A 19,295-nucleotide genomic window follows, 5' to 3' on the forward strand; every position below is an offset into this window, starting at 1 on the left:
GGAGTTTCCGGACGACTCAAAATATTCCCGGACGTTAAATAGTAAGACATCCCCTTACCTAACTCTCTCTATATATATAAATGACATGGGAGACAGTTTGATAGTGAAAAAAGGCACGCACTTTCGTTATTACAACCTGAACTTCGGACCCTCGACTATTGGGGACGTCCGGAGCTGACTGTCAACAAAATTCAAACGGCACACACTCAGTTCTCGTGTGATCAAAGAAACATTTCTCGGGACATACTCCCTTTCTTATCAATTAGTCGGTCAGTATGGTTGAATAGATACCCTGCGTTTATGTATCTAAGATTAAGACTATGTAAGTTGTTCTATGTCCTTTGAGGCCTCGCGAGTTTACCGCTTGATTTACCACGCTTGTCGTCTAGCATTCACCTGCCGGTCTATATCGGCGTTGTCAAATACCGTTAGGAACGAGTCAGTATCTACCGTTATGTACTGTGACGGTGACCACTGTACCACTTAGTTTATGGGCTGAGTAATTATCTGAAAGATATAAACTAGGCGCCGGCTCTTGGGAGTACAATTCCTGGATTAACCATTCTATTCTTTCCATTTCTATATGTTCTAAGGGGGATTTCTCATACATATGCGAAAGAATGGAGTTTTCATTCAAATATATATATGGTTAATCGAAAACTGCGAGGACGGAAGATTTAAGTAACTGCGACCGAGTTTTGGTTGGGTGTGAATAGTATTCCAGTTATATCACGTCGTGACAGCTTAATGTTGGAGGAAAGCCCGAAGTGGTGCAGGTCTCAGACGTTTACCACTTCGGTGAAACCGACGAATGCTGACCCACAGTTTTTTGGGGTGCCCAAGGGACGCAACTCTGCACACCGAATTGCCAGCCTCAGACGAAGGGGTCACCAGTGTCTGGGGGATCGCTCGCCGCAAGATGTATTATGTTATAGAATTGGTTGAAAGAACGTGAAATGGTTTGGTTAGGCTGTTTTATGAGTTGATGTCTGCCTCAAAGATGCCACTTTTGATGTTCTTACAGTGGAACTCTGGATATCTTAGTGGTTGATAGCATGAGCAACAATCAGTATGTGATGACTGGTTAGCTAGGTCATAGCACCCGAATATCTTTGAGCATGGACATCCACAGACAATGGATTTCGGCGACCTTTCGTTAGGAAATCTAGCATGTTCTTTGTTGCACAGAAACACATATTAAGTCGATCTTTATAATCAACAAACCTTTTTTAACATTGCTCTGCTCTATTCCAGAGTGGGGGCGATCGGTTAGCTGAGTGGTTAAGAAACAGGTTCAATTCCCCACGTGGGTACAATATGTGAAGCCCATTTCTTGTGTCTCGAGTTGTGATATGGCTGAAATATTGCTAAAAGCAGGGAATAACCAAACTCACTCACTATTCCGACCCCTGAAGATTCTGCCTAGAATAGGTCTTAGGCAACCCATGCTTGGCGTAAAAAGCGATTATGCTTGTCCTAAGGGGTGACTGATGGGATCGGGTGGTCATGCTCGCTGACTTCGTTGATGCATGTCATCGTATCCAAAATATGTGGGTTGATGCTCATGATGTCAATCACTGGATTGTCTGGTCCAGACTTGATTATTTACGGACCGCTGTCATATAGCTGGAATATTGCTGAGAGCAGGGTTAAACAACAAACAAACGAACAAGCACTCACTATTCCAAAGGGCGCAAGAACACACCACACATTAGCTTACAGTGAGTCTCAACATTTTTTCAGCAGTGTTAGAGACACCAGGTATATGCTTTTCACATGTGGGATTGAACCCGGATTTTCTGCATTAACTACTGGGCTACCCCACTGCACAATGTACAAATGCTTGAGATACTACACTCTAAATGTACATGGACACATGCAAGTTAACATCATGAACACATTTTGGTTGAAAGCCAACTGTACAAACAAATGAAAGCAAAATGTCTTTTAAACTTTATTCCAATATTTAGGCAAAAGCTTATTCTTTACTATTCATAAACCGCCTTTCACGAAGTATATGAAAAAGTATAAAATAATACACAAAAGCCATAAAACTTTGAGACCGGTGGAATGACACAATATGTAAAAGAAATATATCTTGCTCAATCACAAACTGCTCTTCTCAACTGCTTTGTACTGAGCAGAGAGTAGAAATTATGCACTTCATTCACATTTGCAAAAATAAAAATGGGTATTTTTATGATAAATATTTAAAATATCAAGGTCACTTTAGGGTGAAATGGGAGCAACTAAGATCCTCAGGTTGAGGTATGATGACTATCATATCTACCACATTTATGACATATATGAACTACAATATGTATGTGGTACATAATGATATATGATAAATCTACTTGACTGGATCCATACTCTCAATTCTATAAACACTGGAAACTTAATGAGATCTCAGGGTTTTACCTTGACTCACAAAAGTGGGGTCTAGGAGACCCCAATGGATATTTTTAGGGTCCTTACAGACTTTATGAGTGGTTGAGTGAGTTTGGTTTAACGCCGCTTTTAACAGTATTCCAGTTATATCACAGCGCGTCAGCTTAATGTGGAGGAAAGCCCGAAGTGATACAGGTCTCAGACGTTTACCACTTCGGTGAAACCCACGAGCACTGGTATGGTGCTGACAAACCATGCAACATAATCGGGGCGAACCGGGATTCGAACCCACAATCATAAGTTCCCGGAATGGCCAAGGGACGCAACTCTACACAGCGAATCGCGACGCCTTAGACGACTGGGCCACCCTTGCCCCCTTGCAGCCTTTATGAGGGTCCTGTAAATTAATGAAATGGTGTAGTGTACTGTATGTGTTGATAATTACTTTAGAGCCTGGAATGAATCAATGATCATGTGGTCACGATTGATGGATGAAATGAGAGATGCCCATAATTGCTCTTGAGGCATTAGGTACAATGAATATTATCGTGCATCCCTCGGATGCAGTATTCTTTTCTGCGTCCATTCTGTACATTTGTGTGTCAGGTAACACCCTGGATCTTGAGCTCACAGCATTTGTCCAATTAATTTTACAGCAAATAGCATATTGCGCACTACTGAACATGCTGAAGGCTTAATAAGGATAAAAATGAGTTCCTATGTAAAATATCATATTTCACTTTGACAGTTCAACACTTCAGTTCTTACATGCGCTTATAAAAAACAGTGAAAGTGAAAGTGAAACTAAACAATAATCTTGTACAGAAGCACACAAGGCAGTCAACCCTGTCTCAAGACTCTCAATGAGCCATCACAGCATGATATATATATATATATATACTTCATAAACTTGTATAGTTTCCTTGTACATTTATTTTCGTTCATTAATCATGTGTTTGTGGACAAAAAAAACCATACCACTAGATATATTATTTTTCATTACACCAAATCTGAAATAAATGTGAAGAGTATTTATAGTATCTAATAAACATACATAAGAGAAAATGTTATTTGTAGACATTGGGACAAGGAACATGATAAACCTTTGAAGGAATAAGATTTTTTATCCTCAAAACTCAAAAATATTTACTATCTTGAGATCTTCATGTCCAACACAATACTCAGATTCTGCACACAACACAGACCACAAAGTGTGCTTCTGAAACATTTCACTAAAAGTTTCTAAAATGATGATAAAAGAGACATAACACCATGTCCAATATTTTTCATATCACAATATCTCCTGTTTCATCTATAACAATCTTCATTATTTATTAATACCGTAGTCAACGTAATGAGCATCCCGCTCTAATAGGCACCCACAACCTTATTTGCTAATATATTGGCTAGGGAACAATACCAATTAGCACCCCTTCTGATTGATCAATGTACACAAGACTTATTTATTTGTGTATAATATGCATATGTGTTATATGCACCCTTCATTATGGGCAATTAAATTCTGGAAAACATATATGTCGTGTATAATACGCACAGACTTTTCTTTTGTATCATTTCAGGCTGTCAGCATAAACCACAAAATTTACGATCATTCAAATCTGTCTTTTTTCACCAAGATTATATTCTAATAAGAGCCCCCTATTTCTAATTTTGAGCACGCACGGGGTGCTTATTACGTTGAATAAGCTACATCATATCATATAATACATTAGTTTACTTTATCTTAAATTTACCTAGTGTAAAAGATATGTTCTTTATAGCAAAGAACATCATAACAAAGTATAATTCATAGAGAAACACATGTACCATGTTTCCCCTACATCTTCCAGATTTCTGAGTTTGAGGAATGATTGCCCCTGGTGTTAGCTTGTGTACTGTGTTGTCCACAAACCTTGTTACCATGAGACAGCTACAGTTGGAGACTACTGGCCTACCCAATAATACTGTACTAAACATACAGTCATACTGTATTCCGAACACCATGCTGTCTGCTGGAGAAAACACATGACTGTTTTCATCTCTCTTGGCATACGTTATAATAAGAGCATACCATCCTGCAAACTTGGGCTACAAAGGAGATAACAGAGCCATCATGTCTAATACTTCATGGAGGAAGCATTGCAAGAGACAGATCTCTCATGAGATGTATTGTGTAGCCTGAATAGTGTCGGACCACAGACTCCATCTTCCTAAGGCAAGGGAATTAACTGACTTTAAAAGTCCAGTTTCCATCCTTGCCGAACTAGGCTGGATTTTCTAGGCCTGATTGTATCGCTACCAGTGGCTATTATGAGTTATGTCCCTTCTATGTCTGTCCTATAGAACAATCAGATTCCACCTCTCATATCACTTGCATTTGCTTCAAACAAAACGCTTCAAACAAAACGGTGACAATTATCTGATAGATAATCCAAATCCATATTGTGATAAAACAGGTCTTCCTTCGTGAAGTGCAAATCATGTGAGCACCTTATTTAAAAACATGAAAGGATTTGGAATATATCCCTTGACACCGAATTGGCAGCTTTGCAAATCCTGCAATTGACCGAAATCTGCACAGCAGTTGACAAAGCGGATGTTGATTTTGTTATGCGATTTGGATCGGACTCTGCATAGACTCATTAGCTCAGCTAAAATAACTCATAATTCCAGCGTAGTTCGTCAAGGGTGGAAACTGGACTTTTATAGTCACTCCCTTGCCTTGTGAAGATTACAGACTCTGGCATTGGTGTAACTCAACAAACACACTCAACATTGGGATATACAGAAAACATTTCCACTACCCTCAAAAAGCATTATTATACAAGAATTCTGACATACTTGTCCAATAAACATGATCAACAAAGAAACAAGCCTCTAAATCAAGAGGCTAATTAGGATGAAAACATCACATTTAAAACAGAGCCCCCTCCCCGTAACAAATGCTTCAAGCACCAACTGGCCAATTATGCAACAGAGCAGTTCTATACATTGACTACCATCAAAGAAAGGTATAAATATAGGAGGATCATTTAAACATAATGCATATAAAATGCTAATGTATCAATAACAGCTACAAACTAAAATCATCTGCACCAATAACATCATAACTGCTTTTATGCAACGAAAAAGCAGTAAAATTGTTGAATTATATAGATACCTTAGATCTACGTTTATAAGCCATATATTCATTAATCCCTGTTTGGCAGAGAATGTAACAGTCTCTCCTCTAGGGCAATACATTTATTGTTAAACACAAGGGTTGGTAGGTCTGCCAAAAAAAACCAACATTCTTTAATTAATTTGCAAAGCCATATTAAATGGAAATTCTCAAAATAATCAGAGATGATTAAAACTCATATGCAAATTCCCCACCAACTTTGCTCTGGAAGGGGGCTGTCGGGTAGCCTAGTGGTTAAAGCGTTCACTCGTCACGCCGAAGACCCAGGTTCGATACCCAACATGGGTACAATGTGTGAATCCCATCTCTGGTGTACCCCGCCATGACATTGCTGGAATATTGCTAAAAGCGGCGTAAAACCATACTTACTCACTTATTCTGGAAGGGTTAATGGGAAAGTGAAATATAATCCCTCAATGCAATAAGCATCTTTAACAACTTTCATGAAGGTTCATCAATAATTCCTCATTTTGTCTTTTAACATGAGCGATAAATTCTTTACCTACAAATGATGACTTCTCTTCACTACATAAATGCTTGGCTGATCGTATCTACATGACTCAACAAGTAATATATCACACAATTACACACATAATTTCACTATGGTAACCATGGTAATAGGAAGCTCAGACTCATCTTTGTAATGGCCTTCACAAAGAAACAAATGCTATCAAATGACCTTCATAACATGTGTACATCACAAGATGTGGTGTTTGACAATCTCCATCAAATCGGATAGTTTACTTCGATATGATACTGTCTGCATGAAGATTCTAGCACACCACCACAAGAGGGTGTGCCCAGTGACTTTCTAACACTGTCTAATCAGCCAAACAGTGTCTTGGCTTCTACATTCTCAGTAAAAGCAAGCAAGGATTCAAACATATCTGATTTCGGTATCTTGAAAACAAACTTAAACGGACAGTTCCTAATGGAAATAATTAAAGCCACACCAGTATATTGTAGTGGATATTGTATACACCCTGTCGTTTCTGAACGCCATGACACCTACCTCCAAATGAGTGTATCTACTGTGTGGGTTTTCTTTTGTCAAATATCCAACTTGCGAATCCACATGGTAAAGAAATGAAGTTCAATTATTCTAAAAATCTGACATCTGATTGACACAAGAACCACGCCTCCTTATGGAACTCGTCAGATTTTCCTACAGATATCAGAGTGATGTGAGTGTAATGAGGTTGGGCTGTTTGATCAAGCTGCTGTTTCGTTGTTTGCCTTGTTTCAGCACAGAACAGCACATACAGATACATGCTACAACATTTTGATTCTAAATCATGACATCATATACTCTAATAAAACATGGATAATCGTAATCTGTAAATAAATACAACTCTTGAAAGCTCTGGTTCATGAAACCAAACAAGGAAACACTTAATCTGAGAAGCATACAATCACCAAGACAACGAAGAATGTAATAGTGTAATATAATGCCCTGATCTTGAAGATCCCAAATATCTTGGTTAATACTGATAAATAACACTGGGAAAACTGAAATAAACCATTACATAACTGGATTTAAGCTCCAATATAATGAATATTACTTAATCAAATCGTACTATTCACTAGAAATGGCATATAAGCTTGAAAAACACCACAAAAGGGCGTCTGAAAACAATGTCACCAAAATAACAGCTTTGACAACTGTTTTGAAACAGGTTCAACTTCTGAGGTAGGATACCATCTATAGTTGGTACAGATGTTTGCCAACATGATAATGATTACAATCAAATTATTTCAAATTTGGGAATATACTTGTCATCAATAATTACGCTTAAAACATTAAATATCAGGGAACTTGCCAACAGTATCCAAGATACAGAACTTAGACCTTGATATTTGTATGCTTGTATGCTTCGTCAATGTTTAGTAGAGTATTATTATAAATACTACACTTTTCCCTTATAAATACCAGTTTTATAACAACCTGTGTACTTCAAAATACACGTTTAAAAATAAAATAATTTTGTAAAATTTATGAATTAAAGGAATATCATGTAAATAATCACATTTACAAACTTGACAAACACAAAAAGAACAAAATCCATGTCCAAGCAAAACATGTCTAGAATCAATGCTTCTGGAACCAGTAACAAGAACCCGTGGAATGCCTGTCTTTGGTACTTACTATGGAAAGTCAAATATCACGTCTGCTAAGACAAATACCATGATGAAAACGGGTGCTACTTGGCACTAGGCAACTAACAACAGTCTATATGTTTAATGATGTTTATGTGGGCTTGAATTTCTCTTTTCAGAAGAATGTCCTAAGGCTTAAAAAAATAAAAGAATTGGTTCTCAGACGACTTTTGAAAATACAATGCAGGCAGGTGTTTTTTGTTGTTGTTGCTTGTTGAAACTAGTATGCAACCAAATAAACAGTTGTGTACCATCAACCTGGGACAGGGCCTCCCTACGTAAACAAGCATACAAACTCCTATTGCCGGCATGACCAAAACACGAGATCCGCAGCAAAGCAGTGCACATGTAAAGGGAAGTAACTGTGTGCTATATTGGATCGCATTGTTTTTAAGTATTAGGATTTTGATTTTTTTTGAAAATGGAAAAAGAAATGAAACAAGCGGTGGACTTTATGATGATGTGGGTGGTGCCTGAGAACCAAGACTATTATTTTTTTAGCCTAATGTTATTACTATTAAGGCTAGTAAATGGTTCAGGTGAATCTGCATCCCTGCAGAACATGTATGATTGAAATCATATATTTGAAAGTTCAGAGATCATTGTCATTGGATGAAGAACACAGATCATGCATAAGCTTTCTACGGAATGGAAGCTGCAAAATGGAATTATGCAATATATTTACACTGGACTCAACGTAATCTACCGAGATGAAAGCATCTTTGAAAGCTTGTCATTATCTTTGATAACATAAAATGCATGACTCAGTGAACAGGAAAGATCTGGCATTTCTACAGCAAAATTAACCAGGTACTGTATTCTGATTCAAACTGAAACCAGTGTCAGACAATTGAATATCACACAGAATGTTGATGGAAGAAAGATGTTTAAATGCATGTTTCAAATGGACTTGACAAACCCCCACAAAGACAGGGTAGAACTCAGAGTCTTCAAGCTGATGATGCGTCGTCGATGTTGCCATCGCTGACAAAACAGAAGACGTCCTTGGAATGCCAGAATAATGATCACTATGACCACTGTTGCCATCAATAGATAGCCAAATGTGTGTGATGGTGTGGGCCCCTAGTGAAAATAAAAAAACAAGTCATAGAGCGATCATTGATATAGATGTTACTATGAGTCACATAACATTTTATTTCATACAAACTTAACCACACAAAATTTGGACAGTTCAAAGGAAAAATACTTTCTTGTTTTGCTTCATCTATGAAAGAAGTGATGCATCAATTCAGTGCAATTCCCTCATCCAATCGTAAGCCTTTTTGCTCAAAACACAGAACTTCCTCTCAAATAAGTGTTTTAAAGTCACAGTCGTAGTTGGCGGACTTATCAGTAACCAAGTTGATTTAGCATCAAAAGTGTCTGCTCCAAAGTGCAACATGACCTTTTGACAGTTCCATTAACAACTGATGACACAAAGTAAGGGGGATAACTCTAGATGTACAATCAACATGTAGACGACATATTTAGTACATTTTCAACAGTACTGTAGAACTTCATAAAGGACCTCCAACATGTCAAACATCAAGCCATGTGCACCCTGAAAAATGTTGAACCTTGAAATGATACATACCTGTAGAGGTTGAAGATGTTGTTTTGTGATCAGGGTGTCTGTGGGCTTGTTGGATCTCCTGTGTTTCCAGTGGATCATGTAGTCGAACAGCGCGACGTACAGAGGATGGATCTCCGCTGTTTCATGCTGGGAATATAACAAGTTCAAAAATGCCAAAGGTACTATGACTTTCAGCATGTTCAGATTATTTAAATTTTTCAAAGATAGATATTTCTAAAATCTAGATGACAGAATTTAACTTGACAATTGAAAGGTGAGATGACATGGGGTTTACATTGTGTCTAAGATTATTGTGCTAACATAGCGACGTGCATCCACGTGGATGTGGGTGTGGGTGTGGGTGTGGGTGTGGGTGTGGCTGCTTGTACTAGTCCAAACTAATTTACTAGTGCTAGCCCACTGAGATACCGTGACGCAGTTTAATACTCCAAGCTGACCAGTCCTTGTTTTAGCCCCTTAATGCTGTGCGCCAGGCAAGGTAACAACAAGTACCATCTTTTAACTAACATCTTTTGGTATGACACAGCCAGGCATCAAACCACAAACCTTCCTAACTCCGGGCAGACGCTCTACCAGTAGACCACCGAGGTGGTCTGCAAATTGGAAAAGGAAGGGGGTTATTGTGCATTATGTTGCGTTAGGCACACTTATTAACAACCATGCCAAGTTCACACTTTACTTAAGAGGCATATAGAGAAATTACCCTCCCTATTTACAGTTGTGCATAAAAGTGGAACTAATTGTATTTAACTTTTCAAAATATTTTAACCACAAATGGAGTAACGGTCGAGACTTCAACAATCAAGATGGTTGTGCTGATTAATTAGACAGGAGAGATACTCTATGGTTAACAATAATAACAACAACAATAATAATAGGCAATCTAAACTGTGCTGTATTTCGAAACCGTGATGAAAGGCTTCACTATTAATACCCTGGTCAATGGATCAGTGTGCACTCGATTTCATTCTCAGCTCCCTAAGGAGTATACAACCCAAGCTGCCTGTGAGAGACATTTCCATCTCATCCTACCAGGTACCCATTCACTGCTTGGTGAAACAGACACATATTTCCAACAAAGTCCATCATTTCAGACAAACCTTCAAATCTTCACTGCGAGGGTTGAACTGGTCGAAGCAGCTGGCTCCAACATGTGTTGCACTGCCCCATAGCTCTATAGCTAAAGAAAAGGGAATCTACAAAAACAACATAGGTGAGAATATTTCAATACAGGTTTGAGAACATTTCATGTAATTTTGTCACAATGTTCACAAAAATTAAATCTTGCCTAACTACAATTAAGCTCCAAATAATTTTCATTGTCAGAAGCAAGTGCGGAAAAATGAATAAATCGTTAAAGTTGTAGCCCCACCTTGTTCAATAAATCGTCCGGCAGTAAGGAATAAATGAAGTTTCTTATTGATAACCAAACAGTAAGAAGGTGCATCCCCACATCAATACATGTATTTTGCTGAGAATTCTCCGATTAGTCGACTTTTATCAAACTTTATCAAAATCTATCAAAAACAGATCCAGGAGGATCTGTAGTGCCCCTGAATTATGATGAAATAATGGCATCAATATTTAAAGTTGGATTGGAAATATGTGTGCAAGAAGTGCCAACAAATGTATTATATGTTATTCCACATACCACATACTTGCTACATACCAAATTTGATATTAATTACACATGGAGAAATGCCAAAGTCATTTACAAAAATGTAATTTTCAGTATGTCTTAAATTGGAAAAAAAAGTTGTGAGCATTTTTTAACAGACCACATAGCTGGAATCAATCATGTACAGTGTCAGCTTCATGGGCCTTGTAGATTCAGTGAGTGAGTGAGTTGGGTTTAATGCCTCTTTTAACAGTATTCCAGTTATATCATGGTGTGTCAGCTTAATGTGGGAGGAAAGCCTGAAGTGATGCAGGTCTCAGACATTTACCACGTCGGTGAAACCCACGCGCACGGATATGGTGCTGACAAACCTAGAAACATAATCGGGGCGAACCAGGATTGGAACCCACAATCATAGGTTTCTTGCATGCCCAACTCTACACAGCGAATCGCAGCGCCTTAGACGACTAGGCCACCCGTGCCCCCTTGTAGATTCAGAGGATATGTAAAAAATGTGAGAGTTAATGACGGACAATTTGCCAAGACTCAAGCTCATATCAGGCAAGCTAAATATTTCAGGCAAGGGGGCAAATAGTTTTGTAACTGATCAGATAGACACAATTTTTTATGGATAACAACTTCTTTAATACTGTAAAAGGCGACGTTTCGGTATAGATCCTTATACCGTTGTCAAGCAAGACTGAATGAGGGACATAGTGTAGAATATATATAGCAAGTGGATGATAACAATAGAGGATTAACAGTAACAACCCTTGTTGTTACTGTTAATCCTCTATTGTTATCATCCACCCGTCAACTTCTAAGTAATGCCTATCAAACAATTTGTAACTGATCCTTGTACATTAACTGTGAAAGGATGTGATTCACATGAAGCACGAATGTTTGGTGGGACTATGTACATTATAAGTTGTCAACCGATCTCAAAGGGCATACTGCCTGATGTACCCTGTGTATGAATGAGTCTTTGTGCCCTGAGCCGTCGACAACAAATTATCTCACCGACATTCATTCATACAGACCCACAATTTATGTCCGAAGTTTCACTGAGTAACTTTAGATTCACCATATTGACAGTTAGGACAACACAAATGAACAAAGTTACTTCACTTTACCCAATGCATGCGGATAAACATCGGTTCATTTCAGCTCAATGAAATTTATGCGAGATGAGCATGTTACCTAAGATGAGTCTGATTGATTTCTGATTTCGGGATACATGAGTGGACATGGAAAATAATTGCCTGCTCTTTAAGTCAGAAGCCAGTGTTTTAATGTGAGGTGAGATAAGATGATTATGGCATGTGGCATTTATAGGCTTGGTACAAACTTGGTAAAACAAAAAAATACTTGATGGGGTGTGGTATTTAATGAGGAAGGGATGATAATAAACATATAATTTATTTTAGTCGGCCAAAGTGAGATAACTAACCAACCAAACATGGTTGCAATAATGTTTCTCTCTTTTCTTGAGCAGTGTTGAGAGCTAGATATATAAAGTTAGCTATGTGTTTTCAAACAACACGGTTAGGGCTAGAGAATAACAATTTCAATTTTTATTTTGTTGGATGTTAGTAAACAGACTGGTTTTATCATGTTTATGAAATGGACATTAAAACAAAAGGGATATTCTGTTTCAACACATATGAGATGACAGACAAACAGCAATACATAAATAGCAGAGACATCAGACCAATCAATCACATACCTTCCTCTGTCCTGCCATGTAGTCAAAGGACGTCCCATCTGCTGTGTAGAACGTGAGATCCATCGCCTTCCCATACTGGTATTTGTGTCTGGTTGAGGAGGCGAGGCGTGCCGCTAACTCCTTGATGCTCCGTATGTTGGCTGGTTGTCTGTTGATGTTGTGGGAATGAGTATCTGGAACACACAGGTTCTACCTAGCACCTCACTAGAAATAGGATTAAAGATGTCTTCCAACACGTAGTGGGTGTTGTCAGCCCATGGAGACAGAGTACCACCAGTCGTCAGGGAGAAGACACATCTGTCAAAATCTGGGCCAAGCAGGTTCCGAGTTGTACAATAATCATTGTTGTTATACCTCTATCATGTCCATTAAGAATCTTGCAATTCCATCGGTTAATCTGTACCACATGACGAAACAATAAATTTCAATGTAGACCTCCATCTTCCCCTGCAAGGGACTTAACCGACTCTAAAATTCCAGTTTCCATCCTTGCCGAACTAGGATGGAATTTCATACCGCCACCAGTGGCTATTATGAGTAATGTCTCTTCTATGCCCTCCTATTGGCCAATCAGATTCCACCTCTAATTTCACTTGCATTTGCTTCAAACAAAATGGCAGCGCCCAGTCAAGACGTTCTGATCAATGATCAAGATCTATATTGTAATAAAATGGGTCTTACCTCGTAAAGTGCATCAAATCACGTGAGCACCTTGACTTAAAACATGAAAAGATTTGGAAAATATCAGTTGCCCCAAGTTAAAGGTACCATCCTTTGCAAATCCTGCAGTCGGCTGAAATCTGCACATTGTTTACGAACCAGATGTTGATTTCGTTATGTGATTTTGATTGAACTGTGCATAGACTTGTTAGTCCAGCCAAAATAAAACTCCATAATTCCAGCCTAGTTCGGCAAAGGAGGAAGCTGGACTTTTACAGTCAGTTAGCTCCCTTGCCTTGGAAAGATGGGCATGATCAGACTGGGACCACAATCAAGATAAGCTCAGAACAAATTTAAAAAATCAAAAATCAAATTATCTTGAAAAATTGGAACAACAACATAGAAATCATAACCATAGTGATCATGGTCATGATGATGTAACATCTTTAATACAGTGGAGAACAAGGAGAACATCAAAGGATTTTACTCACCAGCAAAAGGTAAATAGATTTGTCTAATCCCTGAGTGAAACGAAATGAAGAGATCAAAGTGCAGTTCCTGAGTCAGGTGTTTGTATACAGTGCATTCAGGTTCTGAAATTTATAACATAAACAAGATAAACATGATAAAATAACAATTTAATCATGTTAATAGCAATTGAGAAGTCAACAAAGCAAATAAATAAATAAACATGATAAAACTAATCGCACATCTTAAAGTGACAACCATAATGGTCCCCTTATCATGATGATGTATATACTATTCTCAAAACATTCTTAAGTCCAATTTTTTAAAACTAATGAACAAAAAGCCAGATCACTGATGATGCTGATCATGAATGCTGACACCTCTTTCATGATTCAAGTCACATTTCTTCAGGAGAAATAAAAAAACCTCTCTGTATTCATGATCAGGCACATCTACCATTTCTCTTAAGGTGGACTGGATAGCCTGCCAGTCTTATCAGTAGAGGAGGTAATGCGTATGTGACACGTGTCCCCACCACTCGTACAAGTGACTACTTGAGAGTGGGTTACACATATGCGTGACTGCATGTACATGGATAACAGATTTCTGCCTGTAGCACAAAAACGTGTCTACAAGTGTTATTTATTAAACTAATAAAACAAAATTGAGTACACCTCTAGTATATCTAGATATTTTTTATATTTATATACTTATCCTGCATTACTCCATAATGCATTTACTGCTTTCTTTTGACAGAAACGAAGCTGTGATGGGTCCAGCTGATGAGAAAAAAGTTGCCACATCATACCAGCAGTGGTGACGTCACGGAATCTCCATATTACTACTAGTCACCTGACAGACAAGTTAAACCAATAAATGCATTAAGGAGTAATGCAGGATAAGTTAAAAAGTACTGATAGTTTTACCAGTTATTACCTGAGAAAGCATGGGGTCCTCTATATTCCTCATCATTAGGATCAGCCGAGCTCCCCTTCTTTGCATACTCCCAGTCAAAGTTCCTATTGAGATCAACGCCAGTGCTGGTTCCCCTCCAACAGTAATTGTGGGAGTGTTCGACATGCACGCGTCCATCTGGGTTAGCCATCACTATGATGTGTAGGTCAGTGCTGGACAGTACATGTCTGGAATACACTTCCTCATAACTACCAGGTGTTGACCGAAGTCCACCAGTGAGGTTCCTCAACAGGTGGAACATACTTTCAACTGGGAAGAATTCTCGAGCATGCTCACCGTATGATAACAACATTTTGACCTTTCTTCCAACCTTCTGGTTGGGGTCTGTGTTCAGTGTGAAGTTGGTGATGTGGAGAAGCATCTGTGGTTTGCCCAGCCTTGAGTTGTACTTCCAGTCAATCTTCATGAAGTTGGGGTACCGAAAAAGCAGCTGCTGAACATCTTTTTGTATGGAAGTCAAGTTGTGATATATGGAATAGTCAGGAATGTACACTTCCTTCTGCGGCTCCACGTCTATTGTGTCTGCGGTGTTCCATTCGCAGAGGAATGTGAGGACCCCAATCAACATCAAACCACACACATTTGGAGGACTGCTGGCAGGTGCCTTTCTTGTCAGAGATTCTTTTTTATGAAAAGGAGCCATGATGGTATCATCCTCTGGAAAAAAAAAAAAAAGTCTGACATTTTACGTACCTAGGAATGGTGTAGGATCAAGTATCTGGTTAATCCCTAATGGATAAATATTTCTATTTAAAAAATGCATATGAAACACATTTAGGCCTAATGACCTGTTAGTTAATTTGGGATCAGGCTAAAGCTGTATGATTTCAAACAACACAAAAAGTGCAAAAATGGCACCAAATCAGCGAAAATGGCACCAAATCGGCTAAAATGGCACAACATTTATAATATACTTCAGGAAGTTGAGAAAAGTGATATTTTCATTGCAGTGAACATAACACTTCAATGGAACTATTGTCATACAAGAGTTAACTCATCTCAAATTGTCTCCCTTTAATTGTAAAAATAAAATTCTGGTAGAAAACTACACAAAAAGTATATAATAATATATATCATTTGGTATATACGCAAAGTAAACACTATTTTACCATTCAACATACATTTATTTATCCTATGTCCCGTGTCTTAATGACATTTAATCCAATCATACTATTCAACACACATTCAACACAAAGAATATTCTGCGATAATGTTGCCAACATTAAAACAATTCACACTATTCCATGTATTCATTGTATTCAACATAGTCAACATTTTTTGACTCAAACATAAATGTTAACAAATGTTACTATATTCAACACTCTGGACAGGCTCTCAACAATCTTGAATGCATCATCTAAAAACCTCTGGCCACTCCTACTTAATTGTTTAATTGCCAGTCATTGGCCAAAATATTTTCGCTTGCCTGTAAAACAAAAATAAAATTACTTTAACTAATATCGCACCAATTGTCTGCCAGCAGTCTCTTTTATTGATAAAGAAACAAACTATTACCAGCTTACTGTTGAATGATCAGATTCAACAAAAATAATTGAGCAAAGAATCACAGAATAATTGTTGGAAATAAGTGCATCTTATGTATCATGGCATGAGTGTGACTACAGGACAGATTGTTGCAAATAAAAATGATGCTGAATGTGAATCTGATACTATTGTGTGTGTAAATCTAGAATAAACATCTATCTTCATTATCCGTCATAAAGAAAGGTTCACTTGAATTAATGGCTAGAATATGAGATATGTACCCCTAATATTTCCGTTTTATTGATTCAGTAGTACATAGTACATGATAGTATGGTCAGATCATAGGTTTTCGAACATCATACATCTTCGGACAACCAAGTTTATCACGATTTCTTGCGCTATAACAAGGGGTGTGGGGTCACAGACGTTGTAAATACTCAAATGATGACCTGTGTTCACGATATAGTCGTCTTTCATAAGTGAGTGAAATGTTTTACAGATGTTCTTGTGATTCCTTAAGAGGCCAAAAACCAATAACATGGGAATATAACAATAGCATAAAAGTCCGGTGCCGTTTTCGCCAATCTGGTGCCGTATTGACACTGCTGTTTCAGCAAGTATTTTAAGTACAGTGGAAGTCTATACGAAAACCACAACAAACACACAAGAATAGAGAACGTTACAAAAACAACCGGAACGACTAAGAACAACCAGTCACATTTGCGATAATATGACTATTATGACGTGTAGGCTATAAGCTCACGAACAACTGTTTATTTTTTACACATGTGTCAGTCCACAGTAAGACGGTTTGATCGCTTCAGTAAAATTTTCGACGAGGAACAAACTAAACTGACAAGTAACCATAAAACATTGAAAAAGACACAACAATATATCATCAAATGATTCTTTTTCACTAGAGTGACATCGGAATCTGAAGAAAGGATTACCCAAATGTCTCATTGGCAGGTTTGTTGACAACTCACACACCGGAAGCGACTACTCAGTAGTAAAGTTGTCATACTTGGTTTCGTATTCTGATTTCATCTTCATCAGACAAATGGCATTTAGTAATATTAGCGACAATAAAATATTCAGTTTGTATCATAATATAATTTAGAAGTTCTCTTTTAGTAGCAGTGTTAAAAAGTACATTCTATGTTTCGTTTTATGAATGCATACGAGACTAAATCAATATACCTTTACCAACATGGCTGCGCCCATGTATATATATCGAAATCGGTTCTGGGGGAAGGAAAAATTGAGTGTAATAATAAAATAATTCCAATATTGCATTGAAGTTCTTCTCAATGCTGAGAAAAATGAAGTCCGACAACTGGTAGTCTAGATCACATCTTTTGTGTACCCCTCTGACAAGTGTAAATTAATACTAAATTGGCACGGCTCCCATGGCCGAAAGCTGAGTGGGTTAGATCGCAGACTTTGTGTGCTGGCTTTTAGATGCTTCTCTCGAGGTGCGGGGGTACGAAATCCTGGATCGGACTCAACCCAGAAAGGTTCTAGAATCTGTAAACACAATTGGTGAAAAAATCGTCATGACACATAACTGTTGAAGGCAACGAACGCAAAGAGAACCGCCTTGGAACTGGTTACGTAACGGTTTGTTGTACACTTTTAATTTCAGGCTGGTTACTGCACACGATGATTGATTGCCAAATCTGTGTCATTGAATGGTAAGTGTGCCATTCACAACATTGGGTGCAGGCTCAAACGGCACCTCAGCAAAACGTCACCGATTTCTAGGCGAAAACGGCACCTCTATTTTTAATAACAATAAAAACGATTTATGTAGTAGTATATATTACTTATTTACACTTTATTTGTATTGTCATTTCCTGTTTTCCAGTTATTCACAGATAACTATTGGCATAGACATATATACAGTTCTTCAAACTTTTCATCATCTTGGTCTTCTTCAGTCTGGCTACAGAAAGTCTGGTACCACATAAGAATGGGTCCACAGGTCACAGTTGCCACATGATATAGCATGTTAATTTTTCTTACATTCTTCTCGCATGCAACACATCAAAAGGCCGTTGTGAATCATTGTGATCTGACAACACCATGTTAGGCCTCTTAATACAGTTTCAGCTTGAAGTTGAGTTAATTTGAGTAAAGGTACATAAAACTTCAAAGCATATAATGTTTTCACAATAAGTTAGTTGCACCTCCCAATCAGAATTGGCGAGTAAATTGGAGTAGGGGCTAATTTTTTATGTAAACTTGTTTTAACATTTTACAATTATTTGTGTTTATGAGTTAAAGGGTTGGGCTGGGTAACTTGGGTACTCGGTTCGGGTGGGTACTGAGAAGGACCCAGGTACCCACAGGACTACCCAGACCCATGGTTAGTCATGTGATATAGTTTAATAACAAAAATGATCAAAAACTATTATGGTTACACTACAACTCACTAATGTTCACATTTCTTTCTGGCTATGCATCCATTCCTTCTTTTCAATAAAGATAAATCTTCAGTCACCTTCAGTGTATGCATGACCAGATCGTTTTATACGTGTATCTAAATACATTTTGTCCAGGGCTACGGTCATACTATTCCCAATCATTACATTTTGTACCTACGAGGGGTGTTCATTAAAGATTTACCCTGACCCACTTCCGATGGACCTAGTGGAATGAAACTTGGCATAGGTATTAGTCTTTCTCCACATAGGAACCACCAAGAGTTACACACTTCTCCCATCGTTTTATGCAACTATGGAGACCTCGCTTGTAAAAGCCCTCATTTTGCGTCTCAAACCAGGACTTGACTTCAGAAATCAGTGTTTCATCATCTGTGAAACGTTTTCCCTTCAAAAATGACTTCATGGTTGGAAAGAGGTGGAAGTCAGATGCTGCAAGGTCAGGAGAGTAAGGAGGATGTGGAAGGATTTCATAGCCACAGGACCGCGCTTCTGTCTGGGCAACATGAGAGTTGTGTACTGGAGCATTGTCTTGCAGGAGATGGACACCCTTGGTCAGCATGCCACACCTCTTAAGCTTGATAGCGTCCCGCAATTTC

At 38.1% G+C, this 19,295-nt stretch overlaps 1 protein-coding gene across 1 annotated transcript; it reads right to left on the reverse strand.

Moving 5' to 3' along the window:
• Window positions 1-1,951: 1,951 nt before the first annotated feature.
• Window positions 1,952-17,238, reverse strand: LOC139442106 (carboxypeptidase A4-like). The gene is made up of 7 exons (XM_071222908.1): window positions 17,203-17,238; window positions 14,729-15,424; window positions 13,816-13,917; window positions 12,665-12,837; window positions 10,421-10,516; window positions 9,321-9,446; window positions 1,952-8,809 (listed from the first exon to the last, which is right to left on the reverse strand). The coding sequence occupies exons 1-7, from the start codon at window positions 17,213-17,215 to the stop codon at window positions 8,627-8,629; spliced, it is 1,389 nt and encodes a 462-aa protein (XP_071079009.1). The 5' UTR covers window positions 17,216-17,238; the 3' UTR covers window positions 1,952-8,626.
• Between the last annotated feature and the right edge of the window lie 2,057 nt (window positions 17,239-19,295).

This window comes from Haliotis cracherodii, unplaced genomic scaffold, assembly GCF_022045235.1.
Source record: "Haliotis cracherodii isolate W230 unplaced genomic scaffold, xgHalCrac1.p SCAF_5, whole genome shotgun sequence".
NCBI classification, from domain to species: Eukaryota; Metazoa; Mollusca; class Gastropoda; order Lepetellida; family Haliotidae; genus Haliotis; species Haliotis cracherodii.

Bases quoted from the DNA above. Each gene is read 5' to 3' on its own strand.
- LOC139442106 (XM_071222908.1), bottom strand. The intron at 12,838-13,815 runs GTGAGTAAAATC...TGTGTGTTCCAG, and splicing joins AATCTATTTACCTTTTGCTG to ATACTCATTCCCACAACATC. The intron at 10,517-12,664 runs GTATGTGATTGA...TTGTTTTTGTAG, and splicing joins ACATGGCAGGACAGAGGAAG to ATTCCCTTTTCTTTAGCTAT.